At 36.9% G+C, this 20,546-nt stretch overlaps 1 protein-coding gene across 1 annotated transcript in view; it reads left to right on the forward strand.

The window, feature by feature from the left end:
* Nachralpha6 (nicotinic acetylcholine receptor alpha6) overlaps positions 1-20,546 on the forward strand; it is a 471,989-nt gene that overhangs the window by 135,860 nt on the left and 315,583 nt on the right. The window contains exon 4 of the mRNA XM_076785216.1: positions 14,624-14,668. Within this exon, the coding sequence (XP_076641331.1) occupies positions 14,624-14,668 (45 nt within the window). The remainder of the gene's footprint in view (positions 1-14,623; positions 14,669-20,546) is intronic.

Below are 20,546 nucleotides of genomic sequence, written 5' to 3' on the forward strand. Positions count from 1 at the left end.
CTATTATTTTCAGCTTGTTGAAATTTTGTTAATAGCCTTGCAAATGATGCTGACAATTTTAAGATTGCATGAAAATACGCATTGCAATTTTTCAACTGTCTGAAATATTAAAATATTTAAAATATTATCTCCTCATTTTTAATATGAATTATTATAAAGTATTAAATAATCCAAAAACCTATAAAATCTAGTCTAATCATAACGTCGCAACGACTGGACTACTACGTTAAAATATGCAATTAGAGTCGGCACGCAAATATCCCCCGTTCCGATGTAAGATTGCACAGCGCGAGGTAAACAGCGCCAGCAAATTCTGATATAAGATGTGCTCGGTATGTAAGAGTACGTGGAACGTAATTATTGCAGACAACAAGCGTCCCTTTGTGTCCCATGTTTGTCTGTGCTTACGTGTCTGGGTCTGTTTGCCGAGTACACGTACGGGAAGAGTAGAAATTCTAATGTGAAACTGCCAGGACGGACGAGTTCGTTGCAATTCAATTGAAAGTAATCGCGAACCACATAAATGCGGAAAAGGTACGCTGTGTGGGGGCAGAAAAAAAAAGAGTTTTCTCTTTACCCGAGAAAAACGCGATATAGTGTATACAGCATACATAGAGCCTCGTTACATCCGACAGAACCTCATTCGATGTGCTTCGCTGATAATGTATCCATGATTGTTCAATTTATATAATATATAATTTCGTTTTTTCTTTATAATCAATACCCTGAACAGTATACTGTGCATATGTGTGTGTGTATGAGATGGACTAGTTGGCAAGTGAAAATCAGTATACTCAACAGCTACCTGTTTTTCTGTGCACTGACAAAAGAAATTCATTTGGATACAACCGTGCCAGGCAACTATACCATAGTGAACAATGAAACGATATTATTGAAAAGTTTTTCAAAATTCTTTGGAATTTCTCACATTTCCTGATTGTACTTGGAAGATATAGAGTAGTGCAAACAGCACAATGAATTAATCTTGTGAAGCAGCGATAGTGAAGAATATATACGTAAACGACAATCATGTCTGACCATCGCTTGGTATTTCCACTTACGAATGAACATGGTTTTCATGATTCCTGTATTGAAATTAATGAGTTATTCGATGAAAAATCTATGAATTCTGAAGTTGGCTAGGGTAAGGAACCCAATTACTGTGGGGTGCCAATAACTGTGCCTATATTAATTATACTTATTTTGAAAGCGTAATGAATGTTAAAAAAGAGATATACAATATATACATCAACTGATTTTAATGAAAAAATTTAATATAAAAAATTTAATTTAAAAATAAGGATAATTAATACAGGTACAGTTATTGTCCTTTACTCTAGATATTATATGTTTCGTGATTCTCAATATTTCAGCAGTTAATCTTTTTATCTTTACTTATCAGATTTTACCATACGTATATTATTATTACAAATTGTAATGGAGTTACAGTGATCACAGAGCAAACCATTCGTTTTGAAACTTTATTCGTACATTAATTAAGTATTCATGCTTCATATCTGCATATTGATTTATCTTTTGGTAACATTCGTTGTTCTAATTGCTTACAATGTTTCATCGTACAGTTTCTTACATGCTTTATCTCCACGAAATTTGTTTATAATTTATAAAATATAGCTTTTAAGTAATTTATCAATGGTTCCATTGTTTCTGTATTTATATGTTCCGTTTTCTATGAGATATTTCTGCTGAAATCATTGAATCCGATGATGAATTATGCTTTAAATGCGGGCTTGCAACGGATTACCCCTAAATGCATACTTTGCTCTATGCTAGAATGAGCTCATGCTCTAACGAACGAGATTCTAGATCCAATTACGTCCGTTTTAGATTATTGGACTGTGAATGCAAGCTTGTTTGAAAAAATATACTAGCGACGAGCATGCAACTGGCTACAATATTATCTTATCTCGCTACTATTTCAAAACCTAACAGTAATAGAATTAAGAACACACATTACAATCTGACATGCCATAATAAAAGAAGAAACAAATGTTGGGAAAAGAAAATAAAATAAAGAAAATTAAACAACGAAGAAGAGTTAATGACAACTTATTCAGTGAAGCATCGATTAATGCTACTATAAATTCATGGTAGAGTATTGAAATGTAAATAAAGTTTAAACAAACTTTAAATTATAAAAGTGTAAAATGTCAATGCTGGAAAATAGTGTTGAAAATGTTGTTAATACATTTCCTCGTGTAAACGGGGCAGAGGAATCTTGTTATTTGGAAAATACAGTGCCGTGTAATTTCCACACGACAATTACACGCGAGGCGCAATACAAATAAATTAAAGTAGTTTGAAGGTTTAAATTGTTCGTACGTTCCGAGGCATTCTTCCTTGCGAGCTCAAGCGCACTCTGTTATCTACAGCATGTAAATTGTCCGAGCGTGGCACGTCACATGCGTTGACAAACGAATTCACAAGAACAGACGTTCTGTTTGTATTTCGTTTATATCGGTAGTCCGAACTTTTTTAATTGGATATTTCGTGGTACAGCAAACTGAACTCCAGCGGACCAATCTGTACGTGTTGGCCGGAAATCCGTCTGAACTCGTGACCAAAACAGATGGCGCGTGATAGTGGGCACAACGGTATGCCTCTTACACAGAAATCGCGTTTGTGTGCTGTTAATATACATGATATTTTTATTATAGAACTATAAATTATGTTACAGTATTTAAATTTCTTAATTATCGGCGTGTAATCACTGTTTCAAGCGTATTGAAAACTACACAAGCATATAAAAATGTCCATTTTTATCCAAATAAGTTATAATTATTCAGCATTAAACCACAAATGAGTGAGACACAGAATAATGTTGTAACACTACTTTTATGCTCATTGAAATGATTGCAGGAAAACATACATTTTCATCTAACGTCCATGTATTAGGATCGACTTGGAACATTTTTATTTTGTATAAAAGTCCGCAGTTTCAATGCGAAATGATCAAAATTCTCAGTGCATTTATTTGCAAATGACTATTGCTATGCCGGAGTCATTCGTGACCCGTCGTGGTGGGGATGAGCTCGAGCGACCGTCAATATGCACAATTTTATTCCGATATAAGACGACACTTTTTATTCCGAAATAAGAAAATCGCTATCGCCTCTTCTTCTTCATCCGAAATACGACAAAAGCTGGTCCAGAGCCAACGCCTTATATCGAAAGAAAACTGTAGTGAAATTTCAGCGTGGGTCAGAAATGACTCCGGAATAGGTCTAGAACTTGCAGGAGTCCTTGGGTTAATTATTACTAAAACTGGGAGAGAACGGTGTAAAAATAGTGTAAAATATATATGTATAAATATATATGTTTTTTAAGTGCTGGGTTCATAAGAATGTTTCAAACAATTTCATTTACCAAACTATGATTAAATGCAAATCAAATTCAATTCGGGTTTAGCAACTGTTTGTTACACAAGACATGAAACAGCGAATTCTATTTTGATATTCTGCACTTGTTAGAAATGCATCGATTGGAAGCAAACCAGTGGCGCAGCTCAAGATTCGGTCAGACATGGGGGAAGGAATGTCGGATAAACTGAAACTGCGGAAATTTATAGACGAACGTGGACTGCAACTCGATCTTTCCACGTAGAATTGTGACTGTAGTCTCCTTACCCGGATAAGTATAGGATGTGTTGTTAAAAGCGATATTATTGATATTATCGATGATAAAATTATTTTAGAGATAACAATTAAGCGTTTCAGTTGAAGTAATGTAATCTGCAATTTCATTTGTACATCGATTTTGATACACGGTATCAATTAATGTTGATTATCGTGTAATCTTTTATCCATAAATTTGTGCAATTGTACATTCGCGTAAATATACAAGGATTACAAATGGTAATATTATACAAGAAAAATTCCATGAATTTACGAACATACTTTTTAGACTTTTATAAATAATTAGACTGCAAATTGTTATACATTTATACTAGTTACTATGTTATGCATATATACTAGTTAGTGTGAAATATTATTTATACATTTTTATGATTTTAAGGAATCTCTTGATTTATAGAGATTTTATAGTGGATTTTATAGAATAATCAGTAGAAATGAAAATTTGCAGAAGTATCCACAGTTCTCTCATAATAAATGCTCCTACACTGGACGTGGAATATATTTTCATTACTGGCAATGGTATTGTATAAAATGGTAATGGTTGTCTTTGTTCTCTTTTGATAAACAACAAAAACAGGTGTTAATACCTGAATAATTGTTTATAACTTTCATGTTTTAACACATTTATTAATTTTCCACTTGAAATGCTTTATGTACATATTTCTGCAAAATTGTGAGAGACGTACAAAAATAAAGTCTTACTTGAAATTGTATCGTGTTAATTGAAAAATTCTCGTATCAAAAGATGCTAATTACACGACTGCGGATTTTATGCATTTATGGCAAAACTGAGTGGATGCAATTTAAATATATATAGAACCATTGAAGTAATTTAAGAACATTAATAGAATATTTTCAACTTGCTAGAATTATTAAACAAAGAATTAAATGTGTATCTGGTTTCTGTCTCTTGCAATCGATGCAGAAAATGTTTATTTATTCATTTTATTATCATTTTTATTTTTTATGTTTATTTTATTTAAAAATCCGGTGTCCACTAATAACTAGTAATTTAGAAAATAATTTACCCACGCATACTTTCTTCAAATAGTGAGGCTTTTTCCAGGAAGTTATGAAAATCGTTGCATATGCAAAGACCAAGAAAACAATCTTGAAACTCGTTATTCTCTTCAGAATTTCTAGTCCGCTTATTTTAACCATTAAGAGAGTTTAATTACAATGCCGTACTTCAATGTACTCTTTAGATTATTCTTACATAAAATATAATACTGACTGCAACTTATATCGAATGATCACGAAGTAATTATTGAGTTTCCTGGTTTTATAACTGCCAATGACGTAGAAGGACTTGTACGGAAATTTATTAAGAATATTGATCCATTTATGTACAGCAACAATCAAATAATATCTTAACAATTGTAATTTATACAATAAACTAAAATCTGATCACTTTGATTCTTCGGTACTTGTGATTGCTTTGTGAAAAAGTATCAAAATTTGGTACTAACAATTTTTTTCTCAAATTTCAAAATCAATTTTGATTAGAAATTGACCGGTCCCGGATTATTTGTACCAGAATTGTTGAAATTATAAAAACTTTTTTGTAGGAAATTGAACAAATTTCTTGAATCAAACATATACTATAATAAAAATAGCAAAAGTCAAAATAAACTCAATCTTGTCAATCTTATAAAGTAACACATGCCAGTTACTTTTTATGCTTGGTAGGTTTATTGTTAAGTAAACCAAAGTTGTTAAATTTTACAAGGTGGAGAGTATATGATGAAACAAGCTGTTCTGATTTTCTGTGACTATTACGGGCATTCGTGTAGCAGTTCATAAGTTAACTGCGCGGTTTCGAATAAACGACACAAAGCTTGGGATCGCCGAAGATCGTTCGGAAGACACGAGATAAAACCTGAGTCCGGCTTGAGTAATGGCGGCTTAGAAGGAACGGTGGCTGGGACGCACAGAAAGCCAGCTAGATAATGAAACTGGTTTTGCTCCACTTAGAAATATCTTTTGCTCCGGTGCACAGTTCCTGTTCGGCGCGTCTTGTTTTATGTTGGAAAGCGTCGGATTGAATGAGGGGGCAAAAAGATGACACGGACCGTCAAATAATGGGAGAGCTAGTGTAATGTGTTCCGCCGAAAAAAGCTCGGTACGGAACTTGTGCTTTTAGCAAATGGCATTAATTAGCGGGTTCGTCGTGCTCGTCGTATTACTATTGCCTTTTTTTCGGCGCGAGACCGAGGCGAACCTGACTCTACCCCGGGTAATCAGCTCATTCAGATATTAATGTTTTACGTTTTAAAGCAAAATTCATTTTTCACTCGTAATTAAGGCGTCAGCGTTTCTGCATTTGAAACGCAATTTAACGTACCTACCAATAAAACAAAAATTTTCGCCCGCAAAACTAAGAAAAATCAATCAGTTATCGAAATAAATTAATTTCTATTTCTTCGTAAACAAAATTTGTAGATTTTCTTTACCAAAAGAAAAAAGAAATGGAAATCTGTAAATGTGTTACAATGAATTCGTAGTAAAAATGCTTGTTGATTATTTAAAAAATTTTACTAGCACGACTTAACGCCAAAAGCGATGCGCGAAGGAACGCAGTTTTGCAATTTCAGCAATGAAGTATAAAGGTTTATTGCATTCCCCAGTTGCACCAACATTTTCTAAATGTTTACAATTATCCTGTTTGCTACGAGAGTTGATGGCACTTGGATAATGTACAATATTGGGGACAATGGGTATTGTATATATTTCAATAAGCTACAAGAATGGAGGGAATTTAGAAATTATTCATACTCCTATCGATCACGATGTACATCGAAAATTGTCTAAGTTCTGCGGACATTTAAACTCAACTATCGAAGTGAAACATTTGTATTTGGATCGTGTAAAATGCAACAGCGAGTAGAATTTCAACTGTAATTTGCACTGAATATTTTTAATGGATCTAATAGTATTTTTATCAGGCATTATTACGCAGTCACTTTAGATTTATTAGGTTCATTATGTAATTGTACTACCTCAAGCATGCATCGTCCACGAATTTTCATCAAATGAATACAAATGATTATTTTTTGTAGTCTCAATATTAAACAAGTTTAATGTTCGTTTTTTTAAACTATCAAGTTACTTTGTTATGACAATTTAATTCGTGGCTCTTATATACAATTGCAATTTTATTTTTAATTTAAGTGTTTCAACCACCATATTGGAGGGCCACCATGTTTAAAATGTGAAATTAAATTTTTTTTTATGTTTCCATGTGTAAGTGAGACTTTTTTTATGCGGTCCCTCTCCATCGCATAAAAAAATTTTCTTTACTATGTTGTAAAAAATTATTATAGCTAATTGCTTAATTGTTATAGCTATTTATGAAGTTTCTGAATATCTTTTTTTGTGTGGTTTCTTTAATGCGGTCCCTATCTACCGCACAAAAACAGGTTTGACTGCACAACTTTAAATAGAAGGAAAAATTTCGGCAAATAAAATATTTTTGTTTTGATAACCAGATACATAACATAAAATATTTTAATGATGTATTTCAAATATGTATTTGAAATACTTCGTTACAATGAAAATAAGTTGAGCAAGTAGTTAATATTTTCGATTATAATTTTTATCATAAGAAACTATAATAGTTAACAAAGTATTTCAGGAACACTTACAAATTTCCAAAAAAAAAAACTTTGTCGAACAATGAAAAAACCTTGATTGTCACAGGTATTTAATACTCCGTATGCTATGCCGGAATCATTCGTGACCCGTCGTGGTGGGGATGGGCTCGAGCGACCGTCAATATGCACAATTTTATTCCGATATAAGACGATGCTTTTTATTTCGAAATAAGAAACTCGCTATGCCGTCTTCTTCTTGTCCATCCGGAAATACGACGAAAGCCGGACCCGAGCCATCGCCTTATATCGAAAGAAAACTGTAGCGAAATATCGGTGTGAGTCAGAAACGACTCCGGCATAGGCCTAGAACTCGCAGGAGTCCGAGGATGAATAAAAGCGTAAACCGTTCACCGGAAACTCTCATATTCAAACCAGCTCGAGCATTTGAATTTCCATGGCGCTAGGTCGAAGGGAATCGCGCGAAATCGAAAATTCATTGGCGCCGCGTTATCTATATTTTCCATCGATCTTACAGTCCCGTGGATTCAATTGTGACTTCTTTCGGGTTAATGTGCCGGAAAGAGGAGCCGACGGAGTTCTGCAATAATTCAGCGAACTACACCCTCGTTAATGTCTCGCGTTTCCGAATTAAACTCTCGTTTTACACGGGACTGCAGAAATTAGTTGAAAAATATAAAACTGAAAACGGGTCGGCAGCAATGTGGTGGGTAAGGGGGTGAGAGGGGAGGGGCGGGGGGTTGGTGGAAAGGTTGGGGAGAGAGTGGCGAAGGCAACGGAAAGTAAAAAGTAAGGATGCCGCGGTAGGAAATTTCGCTGATCAGTCTCCTCATTGAAAGCGATGCGCAACGTCCACGCGAAAATGGCGTAGGCCGAGGTAACATGATGAGCACGCTTTACCATTTTATAATTGCGATGCTGATGAAAAAGCTTCTCGTCACTTTGCGCCGTTGCTGTGGCCGTGCGCCTTTGAACGGACCCGGGCCTCCGTCGGTGTACAAGGACTCGTTCGTGTGCCTCGAAACAAGAACGCGGAACGGGGACGTGGTGGGCGGGCTGAGGAGACGGGTTGGTTCGGCGGGCGGTGGAGCGTCGAGGAGGCGGGACACTGAAAATCGGCGAGAAATCTCGATAGATTACGAAGAGCTGACAGCGCGGCTGAACGCGGCGCGTCGGCGAACGAAAAGAGAAACAGAGCCGGCGCAATTTCCATTATGCCGACCATAAATACGGAGTTCATGGTCAAACGGCATCGGCTACCAAAACGAGATTTACCGTTCACATTTCATCGACCAGGACGAGTGCCGCGGTCGGGAATAATTTACAACTCGTTGCCGATCGACTTGTCCCAAAACACGCCGACGTTTGCGTTTCGATCGTCGCGCAATTGCTCGCGATACTACTCCTGCAACCCCAGACCCTCCTCAGGGTCGTTTGATTAAGCCCTTTCATACGTCCACACTTTCCCTAATAGAATTCCGACGGCGAATAGGAGATATACTCTTAAGTGTATTTAGTATGTTTAATCCGAGCGGCACTGGGTTACTTCTCTGAGAGAGGATACGATTGAACGGGTCTCACGGCTGGCTCTTGCACGGATCGAAATTCTAGAGAAAAGTAGCCTAATTTGGGGTGGTCTAAAATCTATGCAAAAGCGGGTACTTTCTTTCTGCAAATGTTGTAATTACCGACAATGTTGTCATTTCACCCCTTGCCCTACAATATCGAGTCAGACTCGTGATGAAGATTCTGAACAGAGTCTACTAAACATGTGTGTTATTGATTTCCTTTAAACCGAAATAAAATTTTATTTTGTTGTAGTTGATATTCAGGGTGTCTCAAAAACGTTAGTTAGTTCAAATATCAAAATATGATAGGAAATATTATGATAGGAAAAAAATTTTGTTCAAGGTTATATTTTTTGAGATAGCAAGGTCATCGAAGTTCTTTTCCAATGGAATGGTATACTTTTATTATCGCTATATGATAGCCGAGGTCAAGATGAATCCAACTACCTGTAATATTATGACCTTCGCGTGACATTGAGTATGAAAGATATTTTTTCGTTTGACACCTCGTTTTGAAGACAATCCCGTTTGAAAATGCAGCCAATACACGTGCTATTCGATAGGAATCGGCTGACGCGTCTGATCACGACCAACCAATTCTACTTTCTATAAGCACGCGAACCCGATGAATCTTTAAACTCGCTTTCCTCGAAAACGGAGCGTCGAACGAAAAAATTCCTTTGTTTTGACTTATTTTTGCATGTACCATCACCTTGGATGTGTTTATAATCATAATTTTCATAAGCTTGTATTATCGTGATCTTTTTGAGATCTTTGGCGATGTGTGTTACAGGAACCATACAATTTTTGTATGAAATTTTGTGTGCCTCTTATGAGGAGATAATTAACTAAAATTAGATGCCTTCAAAAATAAAAGATTTTCTGGAATGAAAATGACCTGGAATCCTGGCCAGATGAAGGCGACTATAAAAGCTGGCAAATTACATTTTAAGTAGAAATTTTCAAATAAAGAAAAATAAACAACCTTATATTCGAGAGTTAACCATTGTAAAACGTTATCCTAAATCGAGAGCACTTACCTTCCTATATTAGGGACACCCAATACGGAGAGATTGCAGAGTTATTAAATTTCCTTGTACGATGCAAATATCGAATTGAATATTTCCTTGAGAAATCGCATTCTAATCGTTCCACGATTATTCCCCTAGAGTTTGGTAGAAATTTCGACGCGATGCGACGCGACGTCGTCGTCGGGTTGATTCGTTCGAATCGATATCTTCGATTGGTGTCTGCTTTGAGGTGAATGGAATCGCAGATTACGCTAGGCCAACGCACAGCCCGTGACCATAGGCGTCCACGTGAAACAATTTCGATTAGTTTCGACACCCGGCGTGCCCTACTCAATGATGTACAGTCAGTTACGTCAAACGTGGATCGAATTGATCAATACGACATCTGAATCTCCATTGTTTGCTTCATACAAGTTCCACACACATTTTAATGCAAGATTTGATAAAATGATTGCGGAATTACTGAATAAAATTTACGTTTTGATCAATTTCCATGATATAATTGTCATTTTCGATGCAAAATAAAAATGGTCTACATCAACAACAAGGAAAGGGAGTCACATAAAAATTGACTTCTTCTCTTAATAATTTTGATAGGTTGTAAGTACCAGTAATAATAAGTTTCTTCTATTTTGTCTTTCTACTACTCGTTTTTGCTATAAATACATAATATTCGCAGTCTAATGATTAATCATTGTAGAATTTCTCTATTTTCTCATAAATTTCGTATAGTCAAGGGTGAAATGTAATCACAGTAATAGGGATTGAACATTATAGTAGAAGTTATTTCGAAATAGGTATAGATACGTGGCTCGATGAAAAATATTCTGTCGACAACAAGTACTCGATTGTTTCGAAAATAGAAATGAAGCTCGTACGCGCCAGTTACAATGGAAAGTAGCTAATGCCTTCACAACCAGTTTGGTTAGAGTAGACATCTATAGCGTGAATTGTTACACAATGATTGATTGGATGATTCGACGGTTTATTGATTTTCAATAATCCTGCTTGCTCTTTCGCGTCAGAACGTATCTATTAAACACCAATTAATCATGCTCCCGTCGATATTTACCTGGTTACTACGGTACAAATTTTTATATTGCAACGCGAATCGCTCTGTAATCGGTCGGTTTCCTCTGGAATCATTTTTGTCACTTTCAATATTTCTTCAAATTGATCTGAGAACATGCAATTCATAATTAAATCTAGACGAAACTAAGAAAATTTCTCTTCTTTATTTTTATAAATTCTAAAACATTAAATAGAGAAACGATCATAATAGCGGAGCACACGACTCGCCTACCTGAAACGACTGTCCATCTTTCTGAAGGGCTCAATTTGATGGGGAAAACTTCAAGGAATATAACCATATTTTTTTCAATATTTAAATCACTTTGGCCCCTCATCGAAAAAAAACGCAACAAAAGAATTTGTTTACATGTTTCGACATTATAAAGTCAATTATCGAGGTTGAAAAAATTATTTTACGATAGTCCAGTCCTTTCTGAGTAAAACAAGAAAAAACTTAGCTCAATCGGACAAACAGTTCCTGACATAAAAATTCGTAAGTGAAGCCCATTTTTCTAAAAATGGACAAAAATTGCAAACTTCGAAGACTTGTCATTTCTAAACAAATTTTAAACCGGCAAAAACCACTTAAACCACCCGTAATTTCACATGGACTACAACATATTTCATTTAGAACAAAATCGCCGATGGCGAGGTCAAAGAGTGATACTCTTTTGACCGTCTTCTCGGTTTTATAGTGGTGATGGTTCGTAATATGGAAGTTCGTATGCTGCTGAGACCTTTTTGTGGGGGGTACCGGAACTGCTAATATCAACTAGAATATTGAACGGGGTTTCCCTAGCCAATATTTCCTTTATTTTGCGGTGAAATTCACCTGTTGGTTCTTGGAAACAGATGTAGAGTCATGTCCCTAATGTGCCTGCGGATGAAATATGGCTCTGAGCAGCGCAGGACCGTCAGATGGAAGATGTTACTGCAGAATATGAGTACTGATATTTCAATCTATTATTTTGAATAAAAAATTACAAAAGAAAACTGTACGATCATTTATAGGTGTCGCTGTTGGAACAATTTTAATCTTCTATCATTAGCCATTCGGATACGTTCTTTTTCCTCTTCTAAATTCAATAAAATTATAATCAATTCAATTTGGATTCTTTCATCTATCTAAAATCTTCAGTTGTATAAGTTCGTACTAAAGAAATCCCAAACTCAGTTTCAAATTATAGAATCAGTTGCATCTTACGAAATACCCCTTTAAACCTATACATCATTCATTTCCAATAAAACGAAGAATATACCAAGTGAAAACACTCGTTGGTAGGATGATGAAAATATTGTCTTTTCCGATTAAGAATATCTTTTCTTCGCATTTTTATTGTTGTTCGAAAATAATGAAAGTCAAGACGAGATCAAGAACATTCCTAAATATACAGTGGGTGGAATATGTGAACGCACGTTTTCCTAGAATCATAATAAATATTTGAAGACGAAAACTGTCTTGTGCACTCTGCACAATTTGCCAGCGCTTATTGCCTCCGACTAATCGCAAGAGCTGCTCCTTGAAACGAAGTTGTGTTTCGAAAAACCAATTTTGTTGTGCGTTGAATAATTCATCGAGAGCAACCCCGAACCAACAGATTGCAGTTTACTATAAATGATAACAAAGACCACGGCAATAATCTTTCAAACGAGTCGAGTTTAATGGTCAACCGTTACCAGTGAATCGACCATAAAGCAAGCATCGATTCCATGCCGAAACAGCAGACTATTGAAAGTTCAGGGAGCAAAAAAGCGGACGTATAATTTTCATGGTACTCGGTTTAACGAGCGGTTATTCTATTAAACCAACCTGTACAGGCAACAAACTTTATATGGGATTCGTTCCGAACTAACCTGGCGGAAAGTGTGCGTGGAACATGCGTAATTTACTTTTCCTAACGAATTTTCGCCAGGTAATCTCGTTAATTCTCGTATTTCCGACGTCGTATTTCAAGAAAAACCATTTTATGCTAGAATATTGCCGGCATTCAACACATTTCAATGCTAGTTTGATATTTTTAGCAGATGTGCTTCTTGACCGGAACATTGCACACGCCGGTGGTCGAGCTAATTTTCACTTTGAGCTGGATAAAAGATCGACCTTGAGTCCAATTAAACATTCAGCTGAAATTCGAGCGTAAATTACAATTCAACTGCGGAGCATAACCAAGTGCTCAGCACAAAGTTATGATTATTCTCTGTACATTGAATTTAAGATATTAGTGTTTCATAATGGATGTTCGAATAACGATACGCGGTGACCGGATCACTAATTTGTGAACGTAATTTCTATATGGTAACTAGAATGCTATCATATTTTATTATTTGAAACAGGATAAAATATAATATCAATTTCTATTTCAATTTCTATTATTAAAGTAAGAGTTTCTTTATAAATCATTTTCTTCATAAATAATTGAAAATAATTCCACACATGTTCCATACATTATTTGCTTTAAACAGAACACATTTATCCTATTTCCTAACTCCCTAGAAGTTAGCCTCCCTCTCGTGCTGAATTGTGCCAAGTCTGTGCTACATTGTGCTCGAATATTAAATCTGTAATATCAAAACTACGATAGAAAATAGAGAGAAACGATTTTTAAAGTAGCCCCCCACTTTTAATTTTTTGCAATTTTCTATTTGCGTATATTCGAATGTAAATAGTAAACAGTGTTCTGTATTAAATGAAATAATATTTGCTTATGGAAATATAAATATTTCACTGTAATATTTTCACTGTTTTATCTGAAACTATGTCAAATTTTCCCGAGCTCTGGCGTCAAGTCGTTTCAGCCGATTGTGCGGCGGCGTTAGGGGAGCTCCTCCTACAATTAGTTTGCAAGCGGCGTTTCTTGATTCTCCAACCAAGTTCCAACCGCGATTTAAGAAGTGAATGTGTCAGGTGTGCCTGTCTGTGAAGCGTGCGGTAACTAATTCGTTCAGAGTGATCGCAGGTGTACAAAGCGGTTTGTCCATTGACGCCAACGATCGGAGTATATTCGATTTATAAATCACTTTGAAGTTTCGATGAGTCTGTGGTGGAGGGCGCCGCGCCTCCGTGCAGAGCGCTGGAAAACGAACGGTTCCACTGGCAATTTGCGGTTATTGGCTTCCCCAGTTTTTGGCATGAATTTTACGAGTTGCTGGCCTTGCTCTTCGCTTCCCGCCCTAATGCCTACCTTCGTTTTCGCATAGATTTTGCGCACCTCTCCGCAACTGCTGATTGGACATTTCATTAACAGGCCACGTGTACATGCACCATGTACCGACTAATCGCTTCTCGAAGTTCGACCTCGGATTTCCTTTTTTCTGTGGAAAGTCTTAAAAGATTTTTGTTACCGTGATAGAGAAATGTGGGCACACCCAATAGTAGATAAGTTCTGCCATAATGTTCAGTACTCGGTATTTTGTGTAGTAGACTACACGATTTTCAAAAATTACATCCATTTTTTAACCAGTAATGTCTGCGATAAAAAATTGCAGAATGTTCAGGAATTTCTTCCCGAGATCGCTATCAAGGTCATGTCAAGGTCATTGTAAAGTTTGTAATATATAGCTACAATGACTCTATATGTATGTGGAAACAAAACGAACTTTTCTATCTTGGATACGATGATATTAAGATTGAAAGAACAATTCGATTCAGTTAATATTAATCACTGGTTTTTTGTACTCTGTTTTAGGATGAGAAGAATCAAATACTGACGACAAACGCGTGGCTCAAACTGGTGAGTAAATCCAAATTAGTAAACAATGCTGAACTATTTCGCAGCTTGTAAATCAGAATCTTATCATCGACATTAAATAAATAACAAATTTTCTCGAAGCATCTATCAGAATGGTTACAATTTCATTTTGTTGGATTGTAGGATCTTTAACAGGATGAAGGATTAAAATGAAATCCCAGATGAATACTAACAAATTATTAACACCCGTGAAGAACTGTTTAGAACAGAAAAATGTAATAAAATATTTTAGTGCATTCCAATGAATGAACACTTTCTTAACTTCCTGTGATTATTACATATGTGCTGAGTGATTTTAAAAATGAGCAATTCATTTGAAAACATTGCATTCGCAAACTAATGCAGCTTACTGACTAGATTTTATGCATTTATGAGAAAAATGAGTAGGCGCAATTTAGAACAGTGAACACATTAGAAGAATTCAAAAATACTGTTATATTGTTTTCAACCTATTAAACATATTTTGAAAGTAAATAAATTTCTGTATTGCTCCACTTTGTTACAAAATCAAAAAAATGTGAAAAGAACGTTGTTCATTAATAACATTCAGAGAGAAAAGAAAGAGAAACGTCGGGTTTATACTTGTACATTAATTACACCGGCATCTCGTAATGAGCATTTGGAATTCGTGTCGCGAGTTCGGGGACTGGTGGTCGCGAGAAAACTTTTTCCAGGTTTCGCGTTTTCTATTTGTACCGCGAATCAGTCACGATCGGTTTCGCATCCGCGGCAACGGAAGTTTCATTTGTCGCGGTCCGGATCAAGTCGAGATTTCAATTCCGCGAAAATACGAATACCGGGAGACCTCGAGCGACACGTAGCGAATATACCACTTCCATCTTTATGCAAATGGCAGATTCCGCGGAACAGACTGGAAGAAAAAAAAAATAAAAATAAAAGCAAAAAAAGAAAGGAAAGAAAGAAAATGTTGCCGACTAATAGAATCGATTTTTCATTTACATCGCATTCGTCGGACGGTTGACCGATGAAGCGGAAACGCGAGAGTGGTTCTCGGTGTTAGTTCCTTTCGTATCGGATGCTGGCTACAGTTTTCTTCGCTTTTCCCGTGGAAGGTGTTCGACGTTGCTGGATCGATTAGGTGGGAAAATGAAAGCTGTTACTTTTTCGTTCTCTGTCATCCTTTTGTTCCAAATGGATGCAATTTCTAGATAGGTCGTGCTCATTTCTTTCTGGTAAGCAATATAACATTGATAAACTGGGAACTGTTATGTAATTCGCATGTTCTTCAATGTCTGCTGGCTGCAATATTGCGTGCAGACTTCAATACTGAACTAGCGTTTAAACGAGTTTAAGGATACACAGAATGTTGCAGCCGTATCAGACGTTGCAGAACATGAATCACATAACAGTTTCCAGTTTATAGATGTATATTGCTAGTCGGAAAGAAATGGCCACGACCTATCTAGAAATTGCATCCATTCGGAACAAAAGGATGACAGAGAACGGAAAAAGGTAACAGCTTTCATTTGCCCACCTAATCGATCCAACACCGTGGAGCACTGGTTCAGTATTAGTGTTTCAACGAATTACGTTCTAAGCTTGTCTCTGACTATTGTAAGTAGAAATGTCACTGAATGGTCAGACACGGTGGACTCTGTGGTCTCTGGTTATTGGAAGTAGAAACATCATGCAATGGTCAGACATCCGGCTAACGAAAAGGATAACGCTACACGACTATCTCAGATTATTCGAAGTAGAATTGTCGTGCAATGGACAGACCTCAGGGGATCAAATTGATTTGAAAGAATAAATAAAGATTTTTCATTTTATAACAAAATTCACCTTATTTGTTGGACACAGTAGGACTCTTAAGGTCCTTTAATCTTTTCACTGTTTTAAATTGCACCCGCCCGTTTCCGTCCTAAAAGCATACAATCCGGAGTCTAATTATAAGTCAATTTACGTTTGAGACATAAAGCGTGCGGTGAAACTAACGGCCAATGCCCTCGGTCTCTTGCTGGAAGTTCGAGCGAGTCGAGTGGAAACGGACACACCGTAGACGAACGTTCCGCGACACTATGCTTCCGGCTCCCTCATTTTCCTGATATTCCAGCAATAAAGAATCTTGCGCCGAAGGGGCAACCTGTCGCTGAGGCATTCGCATGGTAAAGAAGATTGGCATGATTGATCATAGTTTAGTGCGTCATGTACCAATCCGTGATCGCGCGAGCAACGCGCGGCGCCTGCATTACGCTTGACTTACGAAACTCCAATCACTCTTCTCGCATTTTCTTTCGCACCTAGAGGAGCAGAGAGAGAGAGAGAGAGAGGGAGGAGAGGTGGCTGCCAGATATGAGTGGTAAGAGGGAAAACATGGTAAAAGGGTGCGGGTGGCTGCAGGGTGAAGAGGATTTGAGAAAATCGAGATAGCAGAATGATGCACTCTTCTGTCTTTCTGTTGCCTCGGTTGGATCGAGATGAAAAGGACCGGGTACGTTTTCTGACATTGCTGTTTCGAGGAATGGCAACGGAAACCTGGGGGAGGCAGGGCCGGGCTGCGTGTCGCTGACATTTCGGCCTTCTTATGATGCGCGGCGTAGTGCCTGGAAATTTATTTACATATCCACAGTGCTCTCAGAGGGTCCGCGACACTATGCATTATTTATTATCGGCCCCTTAGAAACATTTCCTACGGATATGCAGCGTCTCGCGACGTCTGTTCTCTGCAGCCGAGGCTTCGCGAAAAACGCGTTTCCGTCGAGTAATGCAAGTTTACTCGGAACTGCCAGATCTTAGCGCGTGCACACTGCCGAGAGTTTCTTTTCGCAACATGTCAACCGCAAATTTGCAAACAGCACATCCGAAATTCTGGTAGAATACGCAGCAGGCTGTCACAAACGTTCCTTTCGTGATATGTGCGCGTTTGATGTCGCTAATAGCAGCACTTGCTCTTGGATTTTGTTTTAATCTTCGGTGATCCGTGTTACAGGAATCAAAGCAAATTTTTGTATGAAAAGTTGCCATACCCGTTACCGGGAAATTCGCGAATTATTATGCACTTTTCAAATTTTGTTGATTTACAAAGATTGTTATGAAACAGTTAATTATTCGGTACTAGATGCATTCGAAATGAGAAAAAATAATTCTCAACAGATAAAGGCGGCTATAAATGCTGTCAAATTCGATTTAAAATGCAAATTTTCAAATGGAAACGTATTTCTGCGGAGTTTACTCCGAACTGCTAAATCTCCGCGCGTGCACACTTCCGGAAGTTTCCTCGTGCGACTTGTCGACTGCAAATTCGCAAACAGCTCATCCGAAATTCTGGTAGAATACGCAGCCGGTTGTCACAAAAGTTCCTTTCATAATATGCGCGGTTGACGTTACTGATAGGAGCATTTACAATCATGGCGACTAATTTTTTATTAATTTTCGACTGTTTCTCAAGTTTCTGCTTATTTAACCCCTTGCCTTACAATATCGAATCAGACTCATGATGAAGATTCTGAACAGAGTCTAATAAATATGTATGTTATTAATTTCCTTTAAACCGAAATAAAATTCTATTTTGTTCTAATTGATACATAACCTTTGGAGAAAACATAGGCATACAATAAATATAAACTATCTTTTTTTTCTATGAAATCCTGAACGATGAAAAATTTCTAATCATTATAATCACAAAATAAATAGTAGTGCAAGGGGTTAATTACGCTGTTTGCTTGATTAGGAATCTATTCTGAACTCGCATTTTGAAAATTTGTTGAGAACGAAGTGAAACGAAAAGAAATTTTGGGACAAGCTAGTAGATTCTCATATAAAAGACAATGAACATTTTTTTCTAACTCGTTTATTCCTTTGTTCCGTTTAGTGTAAATTCGAACGTACGTCTCGTGAACGTCTAAATATAATTTTGTCGGAAATAGAGCTAAAATGTTTCACATCATTTTGTGGTACAATAAACTGTTGGATAAGTAGACCAATTAGGCTCTTAAACCGAACGATATCCGAACAAAAGATTAAGTCGTATTTAGCCTAACGACTCCGTAAACTTCGAAGACTCGTTTCTCACGCTCTGCTGTAAAATCTACAACGTTCAGACATTACTCATACCTGTCGTACTTTCAAACTGCTTCGGCATTACAGTTGAAGCACAAAACGAAAACATATTTTCAGGAAGCAGTTCTCGTAAGTTCGCCCACTTCACTAGCTAAATTTTCGAAGTTCAATCGACTTTCATATTTTACGTTCAAAACTGTTTGTTCCGAAATCGTACCGAAATTTTCGAGTTCCATCTAAAGTCGAGGATACGCGAAATATCTTATAGTTTCCTTGACTGAAACAAACTTTGAACTGTCCGAGGAGCCATAAAAACCGGTGGAGCTTGGGAAATATTTCGACTAACCTAGAATTAGTTGAACTTATGACGAGAATGTGTCTTGATATTTTTGATTTAGTCCGCCGTAAGTATTAGGTCGTCCCATAAGTTCGTGCCGTGGATATGTTTATATTATTCACAATTGAAAAGTATTTTAATGAAAAACCGCAGAAATTTTATAGTGGCGGTATGATGTCTTTGCCAAAAAGGTCAGAAGAGGTTGTGGAATGAAAGGGTGATTACATGTTCTATTTTTAGAATTTAAATGGTACAAGAGTAAACGGCACGAACTTATGGGACGACCTAATATTACAATCTACGCCAGCAAGATACGATTTTAAACTTGTTCAGTGGATCCAAACGAATCGTCTGTAAAATAATAACAAACATTCTTTTTCTGAATGAATGTAGTACAGATTTAAAGATTGAACAACGACTATTTAAAACTTAATCTCTGATTTTTCAACAAAAATGAGGTACAAGTTTGGCCGTGTAAGGCCTTCGCGGCGTACCTCATATTATTGAAAAGATAGCAGTACATTAAAGTCTTGATCTAAGCCGAACTTGATCTGAGCTGCACGATCTTAGTCAGTCCGCCTATCCCCTCCACTGGGGGTATACTCTGCGAGGGGCCGAGAAGTTCGAGCTATTACTACTAACTACTATCACTACTAAACCAATGACTAAACTTCTCTATTTTTCATTATTTTTTTATGGGACTTTCACCAAATTATTCGTGGCATTTTTCTGATTAAAATGACACTAAACACGATATAATTTGAACTGTATTTAGTGGTTTAATCGCTGTCCTTTTCTACGTTCGGCACGGTCGACGCTGTCACAAGAAAATAGTAGCCCTACACGATCTATGTCACAGCACGGACCCGAGGATTGGGCTTAGATTTGACTGTACATCTTTTCTACAAAGCTCATAGACCAAATTTTGAGCATTCGTTGCAAAGGGGAAGCTTTCATCCTTAAATCTACGGTTCTTTCAGTTACCAGAAAAATTCTTTATTGTTTCTACAGACTGTAGAATTTGTAATATTTTGGACCAAAGAAGTGACCCAAAATGTCTTAGATGAAAACGAACGGTGGATGGCGAAAGTAGAGGCTTCTATCTTTAAAATCGGTCCAGGTGTATTGATCAATCAATTTTTTTTAAATAACTTTCCGAGAATGTGAAATTTAGTGTTCGAATACTTTTCGAACGAAGAAACAAGTAATAAGAACTGTATATGAAGTGGTTGATAGTGTATGGTCAGTTTGAAAAAAGTTCATGAAAATTGTTAAATTTTTTCAGCGTTCCTTAATTGATTGCTCAAGGAATTTTCGGTGACTATTTTCCAACTATTCGGGTCTCGTGGTTGCCTCGAGAAGGATTTCGATGCTTCTCGGAAGTTTCCCCGACGATTGCCGAGGAAGAGGAGACAAACAAAAAGCAGAACGATAGGAACCCGGATACAATCGGATTCCAGGGGAGGTTCGAGGGAAGAAAAAGGGTGACGAAGTGAAAGGGGA

This window comes from Halictus rubicundus, chromosome 3 (genome assembly GCF_050948215.1).
Source record: "Halictus rubicundus isolate RS-2024b chromosome 3, iyHalRubi1_principal, whole genome shotgun sequence".
NCBI lineage: Eukaryota > Metazoa > Arthropoda > Insecta > Hymenoptera > Halictidae > Halictus > Halictus rubicundus.